At 35.5% G+C, this 24,695-nt stretch overlaps 1 protein-coding gene across 2 annotated transcripts in view; it reads right to left on the reverse strand.

The window, feature by feature from the left end:
- Positions 1 to 13,568: 13,568 nt before the first annotated feature.
- Positions 13,569 to 24,695, reverse strand: part of LOC140138004 (alpha-N-acetyl-neuraminyl-2,3-beta-galactosyl-1,3-N-acetyl-galactosaminide alpha-2,6-sialyltransferase-like) — a 54,041-nt gene continuing 42,914 nt past the window's right edge. The window contains exons 5-6 of one of the 2 annotated variants that reach the window (XM_072159834.1): positions 16,706 to 16,928; positions 13,856 to 13,980 (exon numbers count right to left, since the gene is read on the reverse strand). In XM_072159834.1, the coding sequence (XP_072015935.1) occupies positions 16,736 to 16,928 (193 nt within the window). In that variant the 3' untranslated portion in view covers positions 13,856 to 13,980; positions 16,706 to 16,735. Of the gene's footprint in view, positions 13,981 to 16,705; positions 16,929 to 24,695 lie in introns of both variants that reach the window. The other variant, XM_072159833.1, reaches the window with a different exon arrangement.

The raw sequence follows: 24,695 nt of genomic DNA on the forward strand, positions 1-24,695 counted from the left end.
AAACTCCTGAACTAAGGGGGCTGGCATTTTCTTCGGAAGGGGGGGTCCCAAAAATACTGGGGGGGTCATAGAATTTTCAGACCAAAAATAGGGGGGGTTATAATTTTTTTAACACCCAAAATAGGGGGTTATAGAATTATTAAGGGCTGGTGACTTAAAATTTTCAAGCTCCAGCTACCTTCTTTACACTTACAATAAAAATTTTACCGCGCTCCACACACTTTCTTCACTTTTAAGTTTTGACGCTCCGCGCCTTAGTTCCGCAATGAATAATTTTTCTTGAGTCTGTGTAGTTGGAAGGGGGGGTCATAAAATTTTTCGACCGCGATAGGGGGGGTCGTAAAAAAATTTTTCCCGCGATAGGGGGGGTCATAAAAAATTGACTCCGGTCACCGACATATTTGGGACCCCCCCTTCCGAAGAAAATGCCAGCACCCTAAGCACCCTAGTGCTATATGACAAATGACGAGTATATTCCTAGCAATGAGAGGAACAATTTGAGGTATATTACAACATGATAGAACAAATTTTACATTTTGGCCCCCATTATGACCGTCGACCCCTTGTGGGAAAAAGAGGGCATGAAAAAAAATTGAACCAATTGTAGTTTTATCATTTGAGGTGTAAGGATGACAAAAATCATCGGTTCCACTAATGTAGCAAGACAAAATGCTAACTCATGTGGCACGATCTGGTCCATGGGGGCCAAAGGCGGCAAATTTGAAACTGAGATAAAGGTAAAAACAATAAAATACATAAGAAAATAATCAAAAAACTTCATAACTTGGGGCTGAGTGGACTTTCAAATCATTGAAATAGTCACAAATTGATCAAAGGGTGTTGTACCACCTTAAACCTTTTTCACATGTAACTTGGGAGTACAAATCTAATCTTGATTTTGTCTTTAAGTGACTCACTTGACTTGATGCAGGCAACTTAGAGGTCCCCAGTTTGATGATTGATATAAGAAGAAGAGGAAATTAAGGTTAATTAGTAGTAATTAGTATAAATTAAACTCTGACACAGTAATGACATGGTGTATTAAACAGAACATCTTTCACCTCTGGTATAAAAATTCTTTTTGCTACTAAAGTGTAAAATCAACTTGTAACTTAATTAGTGCAGCAAATGTAGTCACTGACTTTTGTGATTTCAATTGGATGCCAATTTGGAAGGGTAGAGAATCCAACTAGCATGGCAGATTCCTGCAAAAATGAGCAGTGTTGAGAACATCACAAATTTTATATTACTTTATTGCCTCTAGGAAGGCATATGGACTATATTTACTGTTTTGTTTAATAAAACACTGATAGTGACTGGAAGAATCATGATTACAATGTTGTTTTATGCAAGCAGAGGTGCTTATGCGCCCTGCCAATGGTGAGACGGATGTACACCAAGGGCAATTTATAAATAGATGTTGGCTTCATCAATTTTAATGTGGTGCAGCATTTGTTGTTGTTTTTAAGCTTAAAAGTTCTAATCTAACTTGATTTTTCAAAGTTAACACCATTGCAATTAAGTAGAAAAAAGTCAAAAACCAGTGTAATATACATTTGTACATTTATATCCACATCTGAATATTACATTCAATATTCATTGTGTAGTTGTGATCAGGTGCCGGTTTCTGTTGAAATGTGGCCCCTGGGTTACAAGAAGTTTTAGTGAATGTTAAACTATTTTAAGTTTACTTTTCAGGGAAAGCTTTTAACATGGTAAATGAAAAGAACATATTTTATGCAAAGTCTTTTTGAGTCCTATAATTTTCAAGTCAAATTGGGCTCTAAATGCACCATGCTCTTGTACGTTGTAAGATCAAAAATTGTGCACAACTGCTCACAATTACAGGACGAGCAACCCTAATTTAAGGAAGCTTGACACTGGCACCCCCGGCTGGCTCCCAACTCTACTTGATCCTTGTCATATCCATGCATTGGATAGGTGCAGACCTGAAGTCAAACAGGATGTTTTCCCTTTCCTTTTCATGATCGTTTAATATTGCTTTATCAATAGCTGATTAAAGGCAGTTTTCCAAGAAGGTGCATTGCATTGTATTTAAATATTCAACTCAAAAGCCATTCTGTGTGGTACAATGTATACTTTAATAAATTATTCACATTCTTGATCAATGTTGATAAAAAGAAAAGATATTTTGTAATCTTAATTACATAACAAAGGATATGACAACAAAATGTATTTGAAAGCATCGTTTACAGTTTCATTTATTATCACTCTGATTAAGGGTATACGAGGTATTTGTTGGTGGAAGCAGCCAAAAAAAAATTGATTTTCATTATCTGAATCAATATATATTGAAAAATAACACTTTAGTGTTTTGCAAAAGTTCATTCTACAAATCATATACTTTGAAAACTTGCTTAATTTATATTGTTGTTAATGAGTTATGTACATTTTACAAACTGAGTGTTGTTTTTTCAGCCCTCTTTACAACATAACTCAACCACAGGACCTACAAAAGTATATCTGTGATATTTGAATTCTACACGCTCGCTATGAATTGAGCAATGCAATTTTTGCTAAAGCTCACTACCATTCGCAAGATGCTGTGAACTTCTTTTTTTTCTGCTGCTTCAACCCAACAATACATCGTATACCCTTAAATTTGTCAATTGTAGTAGCTTATCTCTTGCGACAAAAAGCAGTCCTTTTCTATGGGCAGGCGGACCGTTCAGGTAACTGGGCATATTCTTCAAAACTTTTTCAGTCACACTTCAAAATGTATCACTTCACAATATTCAGAAAATTTTGGTCTAATCAATCTACTTCAGCAAACAGCAAACCCAAAATCTGGGTTAGTCTAGCTGTAGAGCAGGTGGTGGGATTTTTTCATCGCTAAAGAATATTGATGTGTGTTAAAAATAGGCAGTCTATTTTGTTATGTTGATAGCAATCACTGTTATAAATACAATCTTGAGCATGCAGGAAGTGAATATGCACTTTGCACTTGTTTGTTATGAGATTGATAACATTATTACTTTATTTTACTAGGAAATGGTACACTTTGAGTTGGCCCAGGTCTGTTCACTGTCAAACAGGTTGATTTATTGATTGCTATGTAATTGGATCACAAAGAAGGTAATACTTTTGCTATTAAAGGAAGGTGACCTGATATATTTGGAAAATAGAATTCGTTAAAATTGATGTATAACAGAAAATGTTGTCCCTTTCCAGCAATCCTGCAAAAAGAACACAAATGTTTCTTGTAAATGGGACACTTTATACAGCATGATAATCATTATAATATTATAGTCTACAGTGTTTCTATTAATGATATTCATTTTATAAATTGATATGAGAGATCATATTTTTCTCATTAACATATTGAAATTAGGAGTTCCAAATCTGTATTTTCGAAGAAATCATCAAAAAATGTCAAATTATTCTCAAACGTGGTGGACTAATTCAATAGTTTTTTGATGATTTCTTCGGAAATACATGTATACCAATTTGGAACGCCTAATTTCAATATGTTTATGAGAAAATACGAGCTTTCACTTGATACCAAAATCTGCAATTTGATGGGGTAAAGTGGGGGGATGAGGCTGTCAATCAGGTTACCTACCTTTAAGAACTGAAAGTATACTTTGCATTTTACAGTGTTCAGACAGGAAATACTAATATGAAATTATCAAGCAGTCATTCATTTGATGAGTGAATGAATAATTATATGAATAATTATTCATTAAATGTTGAACTTGTGTAACACTTTATGAATAAATCCAGATGTGTTGTTAACTCTTTAAGCCATCAACCCCAGTGATTACAATATAATTGATGTACTGGTAATAGTAAAATGCCATATGTTGGTTGCTATAGCAACCATCCACCATCTGTTGCAATATTGATATTCATTGCCTTGTTTAATGATGCATAAAGATAATAAAGTTGAATCCATAATAATTATATCATTAAATGGTGATTTTAATGAATCAATAACCCAAGAACAACAGTGACTTGTTTATTTTGATTTTCAGATTAGAGCCAAAAATAGAGAACAATTCTTTTGTAATGTAGTATGTTCAAATGTACAAATGAGAATTTTATGAGGTAATAAAAATTGGACAGATATATTACTGACATTCAAGTTGCAATTCAATTGGAAGTAAGACTTGCGATTTTTCATCATTACAATCACATTTCCAAGGGTTGAGAGCCAGAAATCCTGAACTCACAAAGGATTCCTGTGTGAGCGTTAGAGCTTTCTGGTTGTCAACCCTCTACTTGTCTATTTAAGTAGCATATTATTTGTATCACTTTTTATAACGTGAGCTGTACTAATAAAACAAGTTCACTCTCAAAATGTGAAATTGATTTTGGTTGCCTATTTGTTTGCTTTGTATGTTATACCATTCCTTTAATATTTAATAATTCCTCAAGAAATCTCACCCTTACGAAAGCAATTTACATGTCCAATGTCCACATCTGATCAGGATGTTTGAGCAACTTGTGAAGCAAACTATTGTGTGGTAATCATTGGTGTTATAGCCAAAATAACAATTTCTCGATCATGAGAGGATTTACCTTCTGCATCAGCGTACTTTTCATAGAATAGCACTATCGCGCGACCTGTATGACCGAACCTTGACCTTGCCTAGCAATGACCGTGTGATTGGTCAATTCTCAAAAGTTGTGTTTGCGCCGTAAGCGCCGGTATTTGCGTAGTACGCTCGACGCAAATAACTACCCAAGTTGGCTCTCATGATTGAGAATTTAATATTTTGGCTATAGTGCGCTGTATATGCATGATACATCCTACAATCCCAAACAAAATGGTTGGAACACTTTGATACGGGTACTTCAAATAATACCCCCCCCCCATTCCCCCGATCAATGTTGCCAGTTGTTTATGCGCCCCAAGAGACACCCAACCTTCATTGGTGGAGTAGGGGGAGGGTTGTAGTAATAGGGAAGGGTTCAAACTTAACACCAAAGAAAGCAAATATTTAGGATGTCAGTCCTATTTTTACACAAGTGTTCCAACTACTTTTGACTAGGATTGTAGATAATGCCCTTCATAAGTGCTTCCCAGCAGGAAATTAAGCAGTCTGAGCTTGTTAAGGTTATTAATTATTTTAAACTGTTGTGATTTGGTAGTTCACAGCATCTTACGAATGGCAGTGAGCTTTGGCAAAAACTACATTGCTCAATTCATAGCGAGTGTGCAGAAGAATTAAAATATCACATATATACTTTTATAGGTGCTGCGGTTCTTGAGTTACGTTGTAAAGAGGGCTGAAACAACAACACTTATGTAAAACATACATAACTCATTAACAACAAATAAATTAAGCAAGTTTGCAAAACGATCTTTTGCAAAACATCAAGGTATTAATTTTCAATAATATATTGATCTAGATAATGAAAATCGATTTTTAGGTTGCTTCGACCAACAATGCCTCGTCTACCCTTGAGACTGATAACTCCAAATTGGGAAGTCAACATCAGTTTGCACTGTTCATTCAGGCTACAGGAACTTAGCTAGAAATTAAGGTGTTCAAAACGTTTTTGCTTTTGAGATGACAGATAACAGAGATTCAAGATGTCCAGAAAAAAGGATGGAATTGTATTTTGGAATTGGTACTCATGGTTATACTGAATTAAAAAATGACACATAATAAAACATTAAAGTCAGTTTGCACATTTATTGTATGAAACATTACAATAAATACAATCACAAAATTACAGCAATACATAAATTAAGTATCAAAAAAATAACTTGTGCACCGTGAAACAAATTTGTTAGATCTTTGGATCGACCATCGATGCTGCTCTGATGCTTATTATTAATGAACTAACAAGTTAATTAGTCAGAATTAATGCTATATTTATATTAATCATTGTCAAAGACACAGGCAAAGATTCATTATGTTATCACATTTGACAATAGTCATTTGATTGATTTCATAAATAATATTAAAGAAGACCAAGAATCAATGGTCGATCAAAAGATCAAACTAATTTGTTTCTATCAAGTTCAAGTTTGTTTTCACCATCATCATATTATGTACGGTAACAAAAATATAAAATGGTAGGACAATCACAAGAGCAAAGCTTGAAAGACTCTCTATTGCCTTAGTGGTGCTGCTCTTTTCCCCCATCTTAATCCTGTAAAATCATTCAAGTTTTGGTCCTTTTGGGTAAGGAAACACCTCTCAAAGCCACAGTGGCTCAAAGACAGTTTAAACTAACCTTATGTTCCTGGAGTTATTTAACATTTATTTTCAAAACTAAAAGAGATTATTAGACTTAGAGTCCTGACTACGCCACATCTGCATACATGTCATTCATGTAGGGCAAAATAGTGTGCCTCCGGCCAGGTTGTTTCGCCATGTGCACAGCATGCTATTATGCACAAACTGTTGCAACACTGAGGCTAAGATACAAATTATGGTTTGATTTTGAGCTCTGTCTAATATTTTAGTGTCCATGAATGACAAGCCAAAATGGTTGATTTATGATAGCGTTAAGCACTGGGCTATTTACAGCCTGGCCTCTATGTCTAATCTCTATGACAAAACCAGGGACACACCTCTTGTTTTTTATCTGAGGCAATACTTACAAAGCATGATGGGAGATCCAGATGATAATAGTGAGTTTTTGTTTTTGATGACGGTGGACGATGATAAAATTTAAAAGCCCTTTCAGTGATCCCAGCGAAAGTGCAAAAAAATTAAAATTGTGTATAAATCGCCTAAAAGTGAAGGATAAATCATTAAAATTGTCATTAGATATTTTTGAAATGAAAAAAGTTGGCAAAAAATGAAGAAAACAGCAGTATTGTCACAGTTGAGGCCTCATTCAAAATACTGTCAGTATGTAAATTACAGATTTTATGTAAATGCCTCATTTTGTGTTAAATACACAGCTTTCGGCTGAACCACTAGCAGGCTATGTTAGCACATCTGTAACAATGACAAAGGTACCAAAACCTGAATTTTCAGTGATGATTTTGACGATTGTCCAGATGAGCAAATCACTGAATGGGCCTTTAATTACCACATCATCAAAAAGTCATTGTCATTTTCATAACTCAAATTTGGCATTTGTAATTGTAGAAACTGGAGGACGACGAAAATGATCCATGCCAGCATGACTTGAGATGTCACTTTACTGTCGTAAATCATTCATCGTCAAAAACAAAAACTCGCTAATGCACCACACAAAACAAAAGATACACATTGCATATTTGCTAGAACACATGAAATGTCATATAAAAAGCTATATAAGAACCAATTAATCTTGTAATTAATATGTTTAATTGTAAAATTATGTCCAATTGTCTTTATTAATTGCTACTTTTAATATTAAAATTCATGTCCAATTGTCGCTACTATTATTAATTAATACTAGTCTTTTAATATAAGATTCATGTCCAAAAAGACCTAAATATTTGAGGTATTTTTGGGGAAAAAATACGAAACATCAAAATTTCCAAACGATGGACGGCTTTTCCTCCCAGCTACATGCGCTTTAAGTACATATCATTAGATTTATAAAGTTTACTTCGAGGACTGCTAAATGTCAAAAATATAAATGTTTTTCCAAAAACACTTCACAAGTATAGCTTCCAAATTATACGATTATTTCCAGATTTGAAAACTTACATTACTTAGGGATAAACATTACTGTGACCAAGGTTGTACCTACAATGGTCACTCAAAAGTAAAATATGCAGCATGTGGAACGATATGCACATTATCTAACATACATCTACATGGCAGAGTTCTGGCAACAATTACATTACACATTAAATGTCACTCATATAATTTTTCATATAAATTAATACAAATATCTATTACAAATTTCCTTTCTTGTCAACTAATTTATGATGTTATCAACATATTAAAATTGATATTTCTTGTCCAATAATTTATTCTGTTACCAACTACTGTATGCTTGCATTTCCCCACAAAGTGGTGAATCTTGGACTTTGGTACACATGTAGGCCTACTATACAACACCTAAATCTGATCAAGTCGTCGGTCGCAACACATAGTGGCGTATAGCCATTTTCCAAATTTTCCGTTTCACATAGTGGCGTATAGATTTAGAGCTAGCTAATATCCTATAATAGTTATTCCTTGTTGACTATTAAAGATACAGTTTAATAGTTTAAACCTTGAACTTTAATTTTTAATGGAATCGGGCCACTGAGAGATAACAGTGGAGGAGTATCGACTCCGTTACTAGTAGCATATCCTTCAAAAACGTTTTGCTCGGAGACGTATTTTGCCCTTCACGTTCGCCAGTATGTGTTGCGACCGACGAAGTAATCATGTAATATAAACACTGTTATTTCCCGAATTTTGGAGTGGATGAGGCCGACCTGGCATTAGCAACACACAAAACTTTCCATGTGATTGGCATGTCAAGGTGTGTCGTCCTTCCCACAATGCCCTTTACATTTTGCATTTATGGAGTGAGTTACTTTAATTTATAGAATTTACTTCCCAGAATGCACTATGCCCAAATATGGGTATTGAATGTTTGTCACTGGTTCTTATCACAGACCCTAAGGGCTATGTTTTTATCAAATATCCCACAATGGTAACCAAAAACAAAAACCTTTTTATTTATTTAAATCAATTTTAATTTCACTTTTGTATCAAGTTTTATTGTTTTATTGTATTTTCAAAAATGAGTAAATAGAATTGACATGTGTACTTATATTACTACAATGTTAGACTGCCAAAATATAGAAGCTGGCCCCATGGAGTCACTCTTCCTGTTATCAGAGAAAGTCCAAATTCTCTATGTTGTGGAAAAAAACAAAGATATCCAATCACACACACATATGATATGTTATTTCTTATCTTAACAATATTTTGCCATATTGATCCATATTTTCCAGAAATGCACAACAAATCAATAATCATTTCTAAGAATTCAAGACCCAAATACATTGTGCATGTCAGCAAAACACAGGTGTTATTCTTAGCCGAGTCTCGGATTGATATTCTTAGAAAGCGTAAACTTGTGATTGAACTAATGTGCACCATAATCTTTTAACATCAGCAAATCTTTGGTTTAAATATTTTCACATATAGATGAAATTACACATTCTGAAAGAAAAATGCACAAAAAAGACACCTTCAACAATAACGTCTTATCAGCAAAATTTGGGAATAAATCTTGGGCACTGTTTTTGCAGACTTGCTATGTTACATCTGGAAAGACATGCATCTGGAAAGACCTGTTGGGCTGGTTATGTAAATGGATATTCCAGTTGAAATCCATACACCCCCTATGGAAGACATTGCTTTAATCATCCACACAGGGAGTGTGAATCTCAAATGTATGATTCCTTTTGAAATTGACACTCCCTGTGTGGGAAATTTAAGGCATGTCTTCCATAGGGGGTGTATGGATTTTAATTGGAATAGCCCAATACATGGCTATGTATTGTGTTGATGGCACAGCCCTATGCAAATGAGCAAGTCTACAAAAACAGTCAATTCTAATTTTAGATTTATTCCCAAATTTGCTGATTTCAAATACCAGATGACTGAGAACATTCCCTCAGTAACATCTTATATAACATTAATAATATTACAAAAGTAATAAAATTTCCATCATAAAAATTCATTTTCTATTATACTACAAGTCAATATAAAATGATCAAGCACACTAAATTCTGAGTTATCATTATGGCTAAGATTCTTTTCTATACAGGATCACTCAAAGTGGCCAATTTTAGACATTGTTTTGTATTGTATCTTTAAAAGTAATGATGATAAGTACATAAAAGTATACATTTTCAGAAAGGAAATGATGCAAGAATCCAACTAACGGCAGATTTCTGCAAAATTGAGCACTTTTGAGAAAAAGCGCTAAAATTGATTTTCCATGCCTATTTTTTTCGGTCCGCCATAACAACTTACCCTAAATATCAAAATTGACAAAAATAGCATATCTGTGTTCTAAAGACACAAATCTAGAATGTGTTTTCTCAAATTTATGAATTTTTCTTCGTTTTGAAAATATAGCTTAAATTATCTCCAATTTTGGTCAAAATTTAAAAAAAGTCAAATTTTGATCTTTTTTGACCCATATTTTTAAAACGAAGAAAAAATTCAAAAATTTAAGAAAACACTTTCTAGATGCGTGTCTTTAGAACACAAATATGCAATTTTCATCCATGTTGATATTTTGGGTAAGTTGTTATGGCGGACCGAAAAAAATTGGCATGGAAAATCAATGTTGACGCTTTTCTCAAAACTGCTCATTTTGCAGAAATCTGCCGTGCTAGTTGGATTCCTTGTGTCATTTCCTTTCTGAAAATGTATACTTTTATGTAGTTATCATCATTACTTTTAAAAATACAACACAAAATAATGTTTAAAATTTCCAACTTTGAGTGATCCTGTGTGCCCCCTTAAGTATGTTTTAGCAATGTAAAAATAATCAAACATCAGGAATTGATCATTCCAATTTTAACAAAATTTACAACATTTTAATTTACTGATTGGCTAAGAATGTATATGAAACATGTTCTGCAACAAATCAACTGCTGGGAACACAAAAATGTCAACTACATGGGTTGCTGGGTGCACTGCACACTAAGGTTTTTGTGATCCTAGCAGCCAAAATTGATTCATTTGATTGATTCTATCACACATGGATCATTGATATCTACACAGACCATGTATCAACAGTCAAAGTCCCTGCGCATTGTATGCTGTGAATTATCCCATATTCCCGAGGGCAGATTGTTCGATTATGCTGTGTGATGTAACAATCACACCAGCATTTCGTGCCTTCGTGTATACGCGATAGAGCCTTGCGTGCCTCCACGATTACCCAATAGACCGTAAAAATATGCGGTAAGTGCGTAGCAATTTTGTCTGTCGCATTTCATGGAATAATCGGCCCGTATTATTGGGTGATGCTGAGACTTTGACTGCTTGTACACGGTCTGTTATCTTTTTTATCCATGAGAATCTATATTATCTACACAGGCATCCTCTCCCTGTACGGGTACCCTATAAACTGAGCGATCTCATGGTACTTTTCCCTCTATTCCTCAATCCATAATACATGTATAATCTTTTGCAAGGTTTCTTTTAAGCGTTAACCGTCGTGAATACAAACGTCAAGTGTGTGCATAGGACTTTGTGCAAAATAATATGCGCTGGACGGTCAGCATGCAGTATACTTGATTTGTAAAAGAAAATCTGCAAAATATTATAGGTACATAGGTACTCCCGAGGTACCTCAAAGACACTCTGAAAGTCCATAGCAAGTAACTGTGTGAAATACAGACTTGTAGCTCCATAATTAAGGTACAGTGGAAACTCTTTAATGCAACATTTGTGGGGTCACAAAATTTAGATTGTCTTATCAGGATTTTTTCTCATCCATCACATATTACATAGGGATTCAGTGCCAGGGACCTGAAAATCAAGCTTGTCTTATCAGGTTTTTTGTATTATCAGAGCTTGTAATTAACGAGTTTCCACTGTAATTACCTGTGAATTTATGGTCTGCCTTACCATGAAGCTCTTGTGGCAAAGTGGTAAAGTTTCCTCTTTTAAAAAATATGTTACAATAGTGACACTGTTAAACCCTGTGAAAAAAAGATGGAAGTCTTATGTACATTGCAAGTTTGCAACCATTTTGAATGACTTAGTTTTGATATTGAAGTTTTAATCACAAATGATTCTTAACCTTGAGTTAGCCAAGGAATTACAAAGAATCATTTTTGTTTTCCACTATTTTGCATACATACTTATCACTTTTGTGGCAAATCTTATCATAAATACAGGGGGATTGAGTGTAATTGCACAATCCCATTGTCAGCCAGCAACCATGTTGGGATCTTGAAGACATTTACAAAAACAATATGTCATGATGCAGTCACTGATTTCTACACCACAGTCCAATCCAATACTGTCAAACTCTCAACTGTGAACTTTATTTCTGTTCTCTGAAATATACCTGTACATATTTGACCTAATAAGCACCTAGTTGCTCAAGACAATTATTTTCAGGAGCACTTACTGAGAAAGGTAGAAATGGGAGTTGACATGCATTTACATTCCAAATACTGTATATCAGAAGTCAAGAAGGTTCAGAACATTCCACAAATAGATTAATCAGGATTGTCCATTAAAATTATATAAATGTTCTCAAACAAATCCTTTCTCAAATGACCAGCTTTGACTTTTCTCCTCTGCTGCTTCCTATTGGTAGCTGACGTAGATGGCGCTGTCAATAGCTGATCATACATGTGCGGAAGGAGGTAGCATTTATTAACAGCTACCAATAGGAAGCAGGTGTGGGCTAATTAGGAGGCAGGTCGAGTGCAGATCCGTCGGAACACGCTTTTCAATACGGAATAAATGCTAACCTCATCGTGAAATCATCCAAGCAGCAAAGTTCATTTCCCATTGAAAAAGCGTTATCCGGCGGATCTGCAGTCGTCTATTCTGTTGAATATTGTATATTATGGGTTTGTTATAACCAAGAAGCAACAGGTCTTCTTTTCAAAGACACAGAAGAGATTATTTGATGTCAGGAGGTGCTTCCTCTAAGGATTTGGATGTTGGGCCAATTTGACCATTTACTAAGATTGTTAGCCTAAAGGCTTGGGCCAAAAATCTTAATAAAACTGAACTGAAAATAACCTCTTCTTCCTTTTTTCTTCCTGGACACCATACAGTCTGCTAAGACTGTATTCCCGCTATAGTCTATGTAACTACCTTGAGTCACTGGCACTAGCTTTGAAGTTCAGCGTGTGCTGCATTGGCTTAGCGTGATTTCTTGCGTGTATATATGCGGCATGTTGATCACGCATGTAAAAGTATGTACACGCACCAAGTAACGCTAAGCTAACGCAGAACACACTGAACTTTGAAGCTAGTGCCAGTGACTCGAGGTAGATATATGGACTAAAGGCAACACTTAATGTCAGTAATTTAAATAATTGCACAATTTTAGTATCTGCTTAAGAATTCTAATCGGATGACAGTTCTTTGTCCTCTTGAATTCCTTTACATATGGGCAGTCCCTGTTTTTCATTTTGGCAAACTAAAAATAAGGAGAGTGAAGAGTACATCTGGACAGTTGGCAAGTATATGTTACCCAGTCTGGGTGGCGAAACTGTTGACGGCAGTCTGAAGCAGATGGTTTCCTCCAAGATGGCACCAAGGCAGGCAATCTCCTGATATCTGTGAAGATCTATTCTCAGTTATCCCACAGAGGATGCTTTGAACACTTCTCCAAATGCACTGGGTAAGCTATGTAACCAGTGAGCCAAACAAGCCAATGTCAACTGCACCATGTAAACATGACTACTAAACATCAGTCGATAAGAAATTAATATCTAATCCATATCCTTTTAAAAGGGCATTTAAGTGATCCATAGCCTCATCCCCCCACTTTTCTCAAAAAAAGTTGAGATTTTTATACCACTTGAAACCTTTGGCTACATAATGTTTATGTACCAAATATTTCTTGAAAAATATCATGAAATTTGAATTACGTTCTGGTATACCATAATGAAATTACAACACATTGTCTATGGAGCAGTGTAATACACATAATCATGCATAACTCTGCTGATGCTAAGATCACAAAATTACTCCTTTAAGTAGAGAAAGTACAGATCTTTTTTTAATAACCAATTGACTGGCTGGGTAATAATATGACAGTTTCAAAGTAACATCTTTCCAATATGATTCAATGGGATTTGTTAGCTCAAGTGAGCCAAGTTCTTACATAGTCTTCTTTTTTCCCCAGGTGATTTTATGATTGGACTCCTCAGGAGGATCCCAATCAGGATGATGGAAGTGTATGGGCGGGTTCATTTTAGCCCATTTGGCATAGATAGATTTCTCCGTCACAAATCTATGGGCATTCTTACTTTGTCTCTCCATGGTATAATAATATCCACACTCAGTTCCACCTAAATTGTTGTAATAATGGTATCGGGTGCCTTTCTTCGCATTGTCACGATATCTGTTTGGAAGAATAAAGATATATTTTTAGTTAAGAGACAGCATCAATAGAACTCATGTTCAAATCATTTTGTCTACATTACAAAAAGCATGCAGAATGAGATCAGGTTGCTGAGCATGACAATTAATGGATATTGTGCATGACCTGTGATAATGTGTTTTTCATTCAAACTAGCTGGCAGAAATGTGATGTGACAATGATATAAAGCCAATATTTCATTTATTCAATCAAACCTTGATTTTGTGTTTATTGCATTGAACCAACAATGAGCTCTCATGGCAAATAAACGCTACCTTGTCTAAATAATTACTGTGCTAAGATGTATGATTATGTTTATAACTCAGCTCTGAGTCTCTGACACAGATTAATCTAATGCCCAAATCTGAGTGTATACTGTATAGATGAGTTGATCTCAATGTTTATCAACAAAGGCAAGGTACTGTTATCGATATGCTTAAGTGAACCCAATGCAACCACTACACTGTTCAATGGCCTTATTGTGATGTGGCGGGAGTTTTAAAAACACAAGCCCTGAACAAAATATGATGCGTGCGCATACTGCCAGGCAAAAAACAATGGAAAATGTGATGATGCGTACGCATACTGCCAGGCATTGACGTCAGAAGTCACCTCATCTATACCCTGTGTTGGAATCACAGATTTAAGTAAAATGGAACTGTGTCGGTTACTTTATTTTTACCAAACATATTGTGTGTTTGGGGCTGAAAATTAAAATTTTCAAAGAAGAGTAGTTTTTCTGACCTGTTACAGTTTGGTAAAGGTGTATTTTTCTATTAATATTGACTACCTTAACATTAACTAACGATGCAATAAAAATTACAAATTGCTTTATATTGTCAGTGTTAAAAAGAGAAACAATTCAACAACACAGCAAACTTTGTGGTAAAAAGATAATTATTATTGAAGGATTGTAAGTAAATTTTAAAACAAAAGCAATATTAAAATGAATGAAATCATCATTAGTTAGGCATTCATAGTAATAAAAGGTAAAGATGAGAAGTTGGCAGCGTATATCAATGAAAATGCAAACTAAGACGATTTCAACAAAAGTGGATTTTTTTATTATTCAAAAGTTATAGTGACCAGGGACGGATTTAAGCAGTGGCCCGGTGGCCCGGGGCCAGTGGATTTTGCCTCGGGCCAGTAAACTTCCAACAATGCTGGCCCGGCGGGCCACTAGATTTTTGATCCTGATATAACTCATATGAGGCAAGATATAATCAGTGATGAACACAATTGGACACAGTTTCTGCTCCACTTGTCACCTGTGTGTAATTTATATTTTTATTTAATGATTTTTTGTTTATTTATTCTTATCATTGCATTGCAAGCAAGTTGGAAATATACGGCCGCTATTTACGGCGATAGGCCTACATACTATATTTCCAAGCTCTTTCATGCTCTATCTGATGATGATAGCGATATCGCAAATACCGCATACTTGAATCTTTTCTTTTGTGAACTTTTGGAACTATAGATTAAGGAAGGACTACTGACTGAACTTGTGTTAGTGACCAGTCTCTCTATATTGAGTATGCGCAGTATAAAACAATTAAAATGTTCAGGTTTGCTTGAATTAAAGTGGCACCATCCTGGAAAAAGATTTTTAGGGTCCATGGTGGCACAGAATAATGTTAACACACAAGTAACATGTGTCAAGTTTGGTAATTGGTAGTCTCTAACTTTAAAAGTCGCATTGGAACGTGCAGGCCCATAACCAGGATTTTTAAAAAGTGGACTTTTGTTCAAAATTTGGACCTTTTTTGACCGACAAGGACTGAAAACCTCTATTTTTCGCTTGCTATGCTTGTGAATGGGACTTTTTGGGTCAAAATAGGGGACTTTGTTATTTGGCAAGGGGGGTTCACCACCTACCCCCTGCATGGTTACGGGCATGGAACATATTGAAAAAGTTGGGCCAGTAAATTTATTGCAGGGCCAGTAGATTTGCTGTTTCACTGGCCCGGAGGGCCAGTAGAAAACTGAAACATAAGTCTGTCCCTGATAGTGACTTTGTAAAATTCTCAAAAGAATTGGTCAGAGAATAGTATTGGGCTTGACTGAAGAGGCTCTTGAATAGCATTTGTTATGTTTTATTAATGTTCCCTTATTTTAAAGGAAACAGTTAGTCAGTTACATGTTGTTTACATCAGAAAAGATACTTAAGATACATGCATATCCCACATTATGCAGAAATCAATTATGATACTCTTAAAGCCATATTATAACATTTCTGTAAAAATAGATTAGTATTTATTTTCCATAAAATGTTAGCTTTTACTGTCAGATATGTCCCTTTTAATTTTGAGCCGAACAAGTGAGATAAAGCATAGGAAATTGGAATTTACTACTAGCACCCATGCATGTCATGTTACTCCCGCGGTTGTAATACGGTACGATCCTCGGGGTGTGTGTGTATGTGTATCCCACACGCTGTGTACGTACTGTGCATACGTGTATGACTAATATTTCCATCGTAATAATAAAACGCCAGTTCCATCGTTTTATTCAAAATCTCGGATTTTGACAAAACTACAGCACCTAAAGTCTTGATTTTTGCAAAGTATCTTTATTGACTAAAGTACATTACAATCGTGTAAAAAACAGAATTAAAAAAAATTTTGAGGCGTTCTCCTCAGCAAATGTTATAATATGGGTTTAATGCAAAACGAATAGATTTGATGGAAGACATGCATGTACAAACCTTGATATAGTACATTAGCATCATGACAGTCTATCCTGATGGCTCCCACTTGGGATAGTGAAATGAGATGGTTGGTGAGCGCTTTGCCCATTTGGCGTACACTCCCTTTTCTGTTATGAAGCGATGGGCGTTCTTTTTCTGTTTTTCCATGCCATTATAGTACTGACACTCTTTGACACCTCTGGGCTCATAGTAGTGATATGGGGTAGTGGTTTTATGCTTTCTGCAAGAGGGTTAATGAAGAGAGGGAATGAAATAGCATAAAGGAGATGAAAAATGAGATGGGAAAGAGGAAGGAATGAGAGAAAGTGGAGGGATGGAGAAGCAGAGAAAATGGGAGGAAGAAGAGTAGAAGACAGGAGGAGAAAAAGAGTGAGTGTTACATGTGAAAAAGCTATTGTGATTAAAAGCACACAGAGAATAACAGACACTTTTTTTTATAAGGAGAGCAATAATTCACACCTCTAAATTGTTTTATTTAGCTGAGCATTTAGGAGAGCCATGAGGAGAGCACATGACTCATCTTTTAAATGTTCCCTTTGTTAGCGTGATTTTGTTCTAGGCTATTCCAGTTGAAATTCATACACCCTTCAAATAGTCACCCATTTGGGTAACCCTATTTAAAAGACACACTCCCTGTGTGCCAGTGCTTGGAAGATTAATATCTTACTGGGGTGTATGGATTTCAACTGGAATACTGGAATATCCCATTATGTGAACAAAACAAATGTTTTATATCGATATCGCTATCATTTACTATCATTTCCAATGCTCTACTTGCGTTAAATTAATTCTCTCCCAGCAAAAAGAAAGTGTCTTGAATAACAATAACATAACTATCAATTTCTGAAATGAAAACTGCAGATTCTAAGCTGCAGGGGCGTAGCAAGGTTGTAAAATGTGGGGCGGCCATGACAAATGTGGGGCGGCCATGGCATCCCCGGCTGCCCCGCTTGCTACGGCCCTGCTAAGTTGCAAAAACATATTCCATCCTGTTTGAACTATAGGTCATCACGTAAAATATTATGATAATAATTTCTGCTTCCCATGTTTTTCACTGGAAGCCATAATTGCACTACTTCCAAGAAAACACGCATTTGAAACCAATTAATTTCCCCCTAAATATAGGCCATGTGTGTAGGCCATGTGTCACAGTTAAAACAGCATGGAATAGTGCAGTGCATGGTCATAGACACACTTACAGTGTTTTGAGCATATACTTTTCAACATTTTCAAGCCTGTGTGTCTCTCCTCCCAATAAAATGTTTGGGGTTATGCCTACCTTTTCAAATTTTGGACAGGCAGTTTTGGTGAAAATGACGGGCACTTGTCAAATCCTAACCAAGACACTGATCTTGGTGCCTCATATAATGAACATAGAAATGGGTATTATCATCAGCCACATTCAGCAGACACAAAACTGTTCAAACAAATATTGGGTTTCTACCAATTATTCCGCAGGGGTCATTATCCTGAATTCAGCAAAAGGGCATTATCCGGAATTGAGCAAAACCCTTAATATAACCCGTACCCGTACCCATACCCTAACCCAACCTAAATTTTCAGAATAATTTCCCTGCCTATGGAATGAATAACGCATTGCTCAGTTAAAAATAACTCCTCTTTGAAATATCAGGCAGAATCCACATTGAGACTCAAAGCATTTCTTAGAACTATTGTATGAAATGTTGCATGTAATACAAATTGAAATTAAAGAGTCCAAACTCTTTGGAATTAAAGAGTCCAAACTTTTAATAGACCAGTGCATAATGCTATGGTGGCTGGGCGCATGAACAAATATTAAACGCGGAGGTACACTATTTCATTTGGCCCCGCATGAGTGACACACAAACATGGCCCGGTTGGGACTCCGTAAATATTATTATACACTGCAATACAAACAACATAACTGCATGTAGACATGTTGAATGTTTACATTAGGTCATGAGACCTATCATTGGGCATGATCTATACAGACAAAGCAAAATTAAGGCAAAGGTAATAAGTATCATCTATTCACATGTAAGGGAGATTGGGGTTAGTTGGAACCCGGGGGGGGGGGGGTACTCAGTACAAATGGCCATATGGGGACGTGCCGCAAACATGGGTAGCATTTTCGGCCTTCTGGTATATCAATGACCCCTTTTTCAAAGCCTATTTTGGTATATGAATGGGTCCTTTTTCAAATTTTTTCTCAATTTTTCCTTAATTTAGCCAAAATGTTCAAAATTTCCCCAAAATTTTGGGAAAATTTGTAAAAACTAAGACAATTTTGGTTAAATTCGGCCGAAAATTTGGCTTTTGGTATATCAATGGGTCCAAATTTCTTGAAAATTTGGTATATTTATGGGTCCACTTCCAAAATGTCAGCGGCACGTCCCTACCAAAACCAAACTTGAGTACCCCCCCCCCCGGGTTGGAACGCGGGGTAAGTTGAAACATTGTATTTTTTTCTGACACAAAAAATTAATTTGGTAAAATACTGGCACCTAGTAATAGGTATTAGTAAGGGTCATCCACCAAATTAGCAACAGCACTGATGCCCCACCAGTGTTGGCTTGGGAAAGGAATATCTGTTTTTTGACTTACTGACTAATTTTTATACCCCTCAGAAAAGATTCGTTATATCCATGTTGTTTGAAGATTCAGGAAATTATTTTTTGAGTATCATAAGCACTAGTAGTAAGTCCCAGATTAATGTTAAATAAAAGTTTTATTGTATTTCTTATTTTGTGTAATGAACTTTGAAATGTAAAAATAGGCATCGGGGTTAGTTGAAACTTTTGAGGTGGGGTTAGTTGACACATGAAAATCACATAGAAAAATATGGTTAAAAATTTGACTGTTTCAAAATTTGTAACATGTTTACACAATTTCTTCAATATTGCTTTAATATGGTTAAAAAGCAATAATACAAGCAAAAGTGCACACAGAAAGTACATTTTATAATATTTTCGGCTTCTCATATTTTGGTCCATGGTGACACTCGTCACCTTGTGTCCAAAGTATTGACCCGCACTCCCACATATTTATTTATTCATTTTTTCACACTGATTGTATGTTAAAGGGTGCCTTCAAGGGAAGTATAACCCTAACAACACAATAATAATTATTTTGAAATTTTTACAAGCCGTGTTTCAACTAACCCCATCCTATGTTTCAACTTACCCCAGGGGTGGGGTTAGTTGAAACACTTTTTTTTCACATTTTCAAATTGGATTATATGAATAATCATAAGCAGGTCCAATAAAGTTTAAGGCTGTATTTGTAGCATGTTTGTATATGTTTATACTGATATGGTTAGTGTTTCTTGAAAGTAATCGGTTTGCGTTAAAAAGACGATTTTGTGAAAAATGTTTCAACTAACCCCAATCTCCCCTACTAATGAGTGTTTGTATAATTTTGAATAATTGCAAAACAAATAAAAAAATATTAGTACAAAAGATATCAATATGATTATGAAAAGAAATGAAAATTATGCAAAATTTAAAAAACATTACCAAAAAAGCTTTAAATGTTAATCAATTTTAACTGCATGTCATTTTACAGTTTTGAACATTACACATTTTGTGGGTTTCTCACAAATGGTTAGTAGTTTTAATATTGTATAAGGATTCAACTTTCAAAAAACATGAAAAAAAACCCATTAAAATCTCCTGCCAAAAATGTGCTAGTATTATGGCAGTAGTAAACCCTTTTCCCCATAACCAGATCTATACCATGTTTACACTATTAACATGATTAAACCATGACACCAAATCAAGAAAGTAGCATTTTCATGCATGTCCTCAAATTTACACAATTCAAGTCGGCAGTGTTTGAACTCACATGATATCAAATTTTCAATTTACATTTAGTATCATTATGAGAAGGAAATAAATTTACAAAACTTAATGTGACTTTCTCACGTCTTCTCGGTTCCCAGTTATTGACATAATTTTAGTTTTACGCTTTGTTGAATTTCTATTCAAATTCACCTTTTGACTTATGACTAAAGAAAAAGGATATGACAAAGAAATTATTATGACTTACTCACATTGGGATTTCACTTTGATATCTGTATAGTGTAAACCCAGAGATCAAAATTTAACAGTCCCTGGTGTAAATCAGAGCTCTTATTTGCTTTTTATCAACTTGTCAAGTGGTCTGGCAAGGTGTGTAAGTTGCTGTCTCATAGCTTTGCCACTGGTATTATAGCTGGTCCATGTCTTGTCAGTCCACATCTTGTCAGACTATTTGGCAGTCAAGTTAGACTAATCAATATTATGCAATATGGCATACATTCGATTCCCCTCCCCCACCTCCCCAGTGTTCTAATTATGTTCTTGTGGGAAAGTTGAGATAACTTGAAATTTACCTGAACAAGGAACCTATAGTTAATTGCCCCAGTCTGTCCGCATGAAACATGTGGAGCTGATCCTGGCTGCGATGGTTCTATGTAGGCTGACTAGGGTTCTATGCCTGTATAGAGATGCATCCCTAAATAATGCTAAAATGGTTTATAATGTATGTCTTGGGCCACAGTAGTCAATGAATTCTTGTAAAGTGTGCTGAGGGCTTGTTGTAGGTTTATGCCTTTGAATAGTGCACTATAAATCATTGAGCTTTTTTTTCATACTACATAGACTCAAATTTTCAGACACCTGGGCAGATGATGTGTGATCATCACAGTGTGATGACCATTACAGCAGCACTGAACGGCAACAAATGAGTGTATGTATGTTGTGTCTTAATCCCAAGATTTTCATTAGGCCTATTCAATGTCAAAAATGTTCTACAGATAATTAAACAGACCGTGGATAGGGCCCATAACACCTCTTGCATATTTTGGGGGCTTTGGGGCATGAGCCCCCAGGGTAAAAGCAGAGGCGGCCAAAACAAAGGGCGGCGGAAGAAGAAGGGCGGCAAAAAGAAATAGAGGCGACAAAAAGCAATTAGTAAAGAAAAAGGATTAAAAAATGGTACTATACATAAAAATGTGTTGCTTTTAGGGCGCTAGCGCTTCATCATTATTTCGAAGGTTCGAAGTGCCTATAATCCCTTTTTTTTTTTTGCTCTTCACTTTTTCAAACCACGGAAAAAAATTGGGTCAAACTTTTCGGGCTGTTGAGGAAGGGCCGGCAAAATATTGAATTTTTGAGGAGCAGCCACGGTACGCCACTGTAACAGGAACATATCTGAATGTCACTGCAATCCATTGACAATTATTTATACAGTCATTATATCATATGGATCATTGGGTTCATGCATAGTGACAACATAATTAAATTTTTCTTTGTATCTTTTTAATGACTCAATGACCTGTGTATGAATTCTGTAGCTTTACAGGTAGATCTAGGGCTATTCAATTTTGCTACAATGAAAAATATGGAATGTCTTCCTCTTCCAATTTTGCAGTCATCAAAAGCTTCCAATTTTATAACCATACATTTTGGGTTCAGGATTAAAGCCTTCACAATCATGCAAACTTTATCAAATTAATGCAGACAAATTGATAGATATTAAATATAAATGTACCAATATTTTTTACTTTAAAATAATTCTATGGAAATGGCTTAAAAAGGTGGACTTTTATCCCACCTTTTTGTAAACTCACTACCAAGATTTTTTAAATTCAGTTTATTCTTTCTTTATCACTATGTAAATCTTCTCAAATTTTAGGCTTCAATTGAGAAATAAAAATAAATTATGATCAAACACTATAATTAAAATCAAATATATATGAATATAGTTCAGAATCAACAATAAATAAATAAATAAATAAATAAATAAATAAATAAATAAATAAATAAATAAATAAATAAATAAATAAATAAATAAATAAATACAAACAAACAATTTTAATTCAAACATGATGTTGTGATCTGAACAATCAGATATTGGTTTTCCCCACGTCATCAATATTTTGTACTTTTTATAGCTATCCTTTTCTGATAATAAATCCTGTACATTTTGTTGATAGCCTGTAACATTCTATACTGCCTTTTCATCATCCACACACGTATCACAAGAAACTGGAACCATCTTCAAACTGGTATTATCAATGATGATGATGCTGATTCTCATATCTGCTACATGCCTGGACAGAGACTAATTATCCTAATTAGAATGTAGAATGCTACTCTCAAGTGCATTGCTAGCATGATCCCTGGTGGTTTCCCGATCTAACAAATACCATAATGATTGAGCACTAAATGATCCTGGAAAGCCAACATGGAATTTGTAACAAATTAGTACCCACAGTGTTCTCATCAATAAATTGAAATGGAATTTTGAATTATTCATCTGCAGTGCACTGACATTTGGTAAATATGTTACAATGTTCTTCCTGAGGCGGCTTTTAATAGCGGTAACCAATTTTTGTTGACAATGTTCCAGAACTGGGTCAGCAGACAGGCTTGTAAATCAGAAAATAAACTAAAAATACAAACAGGTATTCGGGTGAATGTTATTATCTGTATTGTATGAAATCTGTATGTTGTCGCTGAAGTTTTAATGTTGATTTTGTGGTGCAAATTCTATAATGAATATGATATCTAAACTAGAGCGGTTCTCGGGCTTCGCGGTTCTCTGCTTTGGTGGTTTGTTTTGGTACTGAATGGTACATGTGTTTGGGTGATCATTGATGGTGTTTGTGATTGATTGGTTTAGGTTGGGTGATGTATGTTTTGTTTCTGTTCAGAACCTTGTGGGGATTTGGCGAGTCGATGGGTGGGGGTAATTAGTTTGTAAGAAGGGAAAGTGAGAGGTTAGAGAGTTAAAATGAGGTAGACGATAGAGGTTTGTAAAGGTTGAAGGGAAAACATAGTAGCATGGACACTTGGCCTGGTGAAATAGTTGTTGAATAGAAGTTGAATGTATAATGTTTGTTGATGAATGAGACCGATTTGACCGAATTAATTACACGTCTGTCTGCAGTGGATACTTTGAAGGTGTACTCCGAGAAAAATAGGTAGAGAAGCGACACTCTCTGCAAATTGCCTATACCGTGCTATACCGCAGCTGAAGACATCTAATACAGCAGAGTGAGCACAGACAGTACATGTACAATGTGATTCTCTCATTTATAATTAGGATTACGTCATTGCCAGAGCTTTGTTTTGTGAGCGGTACAAAGCGTATAAGTCCACCCCCCGCTGTCAATCATTCTAATGAACAAATAAACAAGCTCTGGCAATGACGTAATCCTAATTATAAATGAAAGAATCACATTGTACATGTACTGTCTGCTGTACTAGATGTCTTCGAACAAGTGCCGGAGTGTCGCGGTCCTGGTGTACTTTGAAGGGAAGTGGCGGCCGGGTTGCCAAAAGATTTCAGCCAATTGCGGGTCAAATAATCGAAAAAGTCGCCCAATTTTTTCTCTTTACCATTGGTTTCTATGGGACATGAAATGATCGAAGTCGCGAGGAGCCAATGTTGAAAAGTCGCCCAATTTTTTTTCTTAACCATTGGTTTCTATGGGACAGGAAATTGTCAAAAGTCATGGGAAAATCTTCAAAAGTCGCCCAATTGGGCTACCAAATCGCTGGTTTGGCAATCCTCACTCACTGACGGGCGCATGTGGCGCTTTCTTTGGCGTGGTGTAAACAAAAACATGGAATATAGCATAGGCGTCATGCAACATCATTTAAATTAATTATTATTTACCGATACAACATTGTAGGCGTTTCAATGTACAAAAACTTGTGTCATAGCGTTACGTAATCGCTATCATCATCATCAATTCGCTCAACACGATGAGTCATTCATCAAGTCAAGTACCAATTTCCTTGATGTGTTTATTATACAGGTTTGGGCAAAATCGATTTTTCTTTTATAATATCCCGTGGACGGCAATGCACAAAACGTTTCACGCCATAATATAAATAAGGCTAAATAAAAATAAAATGATGTTTCCGGTAACATGCTCTGAAAAATTGGGACGGAAGGAAGGAAAAAAAATTATTTACACATACTGAAATTTCGACCCAATTTAACACTTGAAGGC

Source organism: Amphiura filiformis, chromosome 17 (assembly GCF_039555335.1).
Source record: "Amphiura filiformis chromosome 17, Afil_fr2py, whole genome shotgun sequence".
Lineage (NCBI taxonomy): Eukaryota > Metazoa > Echinodermata > Ophiuroidea > Amphilepidida > Amphiuridae > Amphiura > Amphiura filiformis.